At 45.5% G+C, this 503-nt stretch overlaps 1 protein-coding gene across 1 annotated transcript; it reads right to left on the reverse strand.

Moving 5' to 3' along the window:
- Window positions 1-115: 115 nt before the first annotated feature.
- On the reverse strand, window positions 116-469 carry T265_12365 (hypothetical protein; the record flags this gene model as incomplete). Its single annotated transcript, XM_009179864.1, has 1 exon — window positions 116-469. One exon carries the CDS (start codon window positions 467-469, stop codon window positions 116-118), a length of 354 nt encoding a protein of 117 aa, XP_009178128.1.
- Window positions 470-503: the final 34 nt, after the last annotated feature.

Consider the following 503-nt stretch of genomic DNA (forward strand, 5'->3'; position numbering starts at 1 on the left):
TTGTTGGGACTGTGATACCCGGCAGTTGAAACTTTAAAGTGTTGAAAGCGAAGAATTCGGTCAGAAAAAATTATCTGTCATGGGTGATGCGCAACATGATAGTGAGGCGACAGATCTAAGCAACGTATTTCGTTAAATCCCCATTTAGCTTGTCATGGTGTGATTTGGAATGCATGTTCGACTGCGTACTGTTCTCGTAATCCCTAGCAAGTTGACTAAGAGATTTCCTGTCGGTAATCTTTCCTCGTTCCGCATCAACCTGCAACGTTACGAATCCATTGTGTCTTGTGGTCTGAAGAATAACATCTTCTTGGTCATCTTCATCATCTGACTCCGGAAAAGATGGATCCCCATCTTGGTTGAGCAGACGAAACCCGACTCTCTGGGCCTTCTTTGGACGACCACTCCACCGCGATGATCTGTTTCGCAGAATAGCCGGTTCAGAAGAGTGACGTCCATACCAGCACATATGTGTGCAAACAACTAGTGCAATGAACACCAGC

The sequence above is a fragment of the Opisthorchis viverrini genome (genome assembly GCF_000715545.1).
Source record: "Opisthorchis viverrini unplaced genomic scaffold opera_v5_10735, whole genome shotgun sequence".
Lineage (NCBI taxonomy): Eukaryota > Metazoa > Platyhelminthes > Trematoda > Opisthorchiida > Opisthorchiidae > Opisthorchis > Opisthorchis viverrini.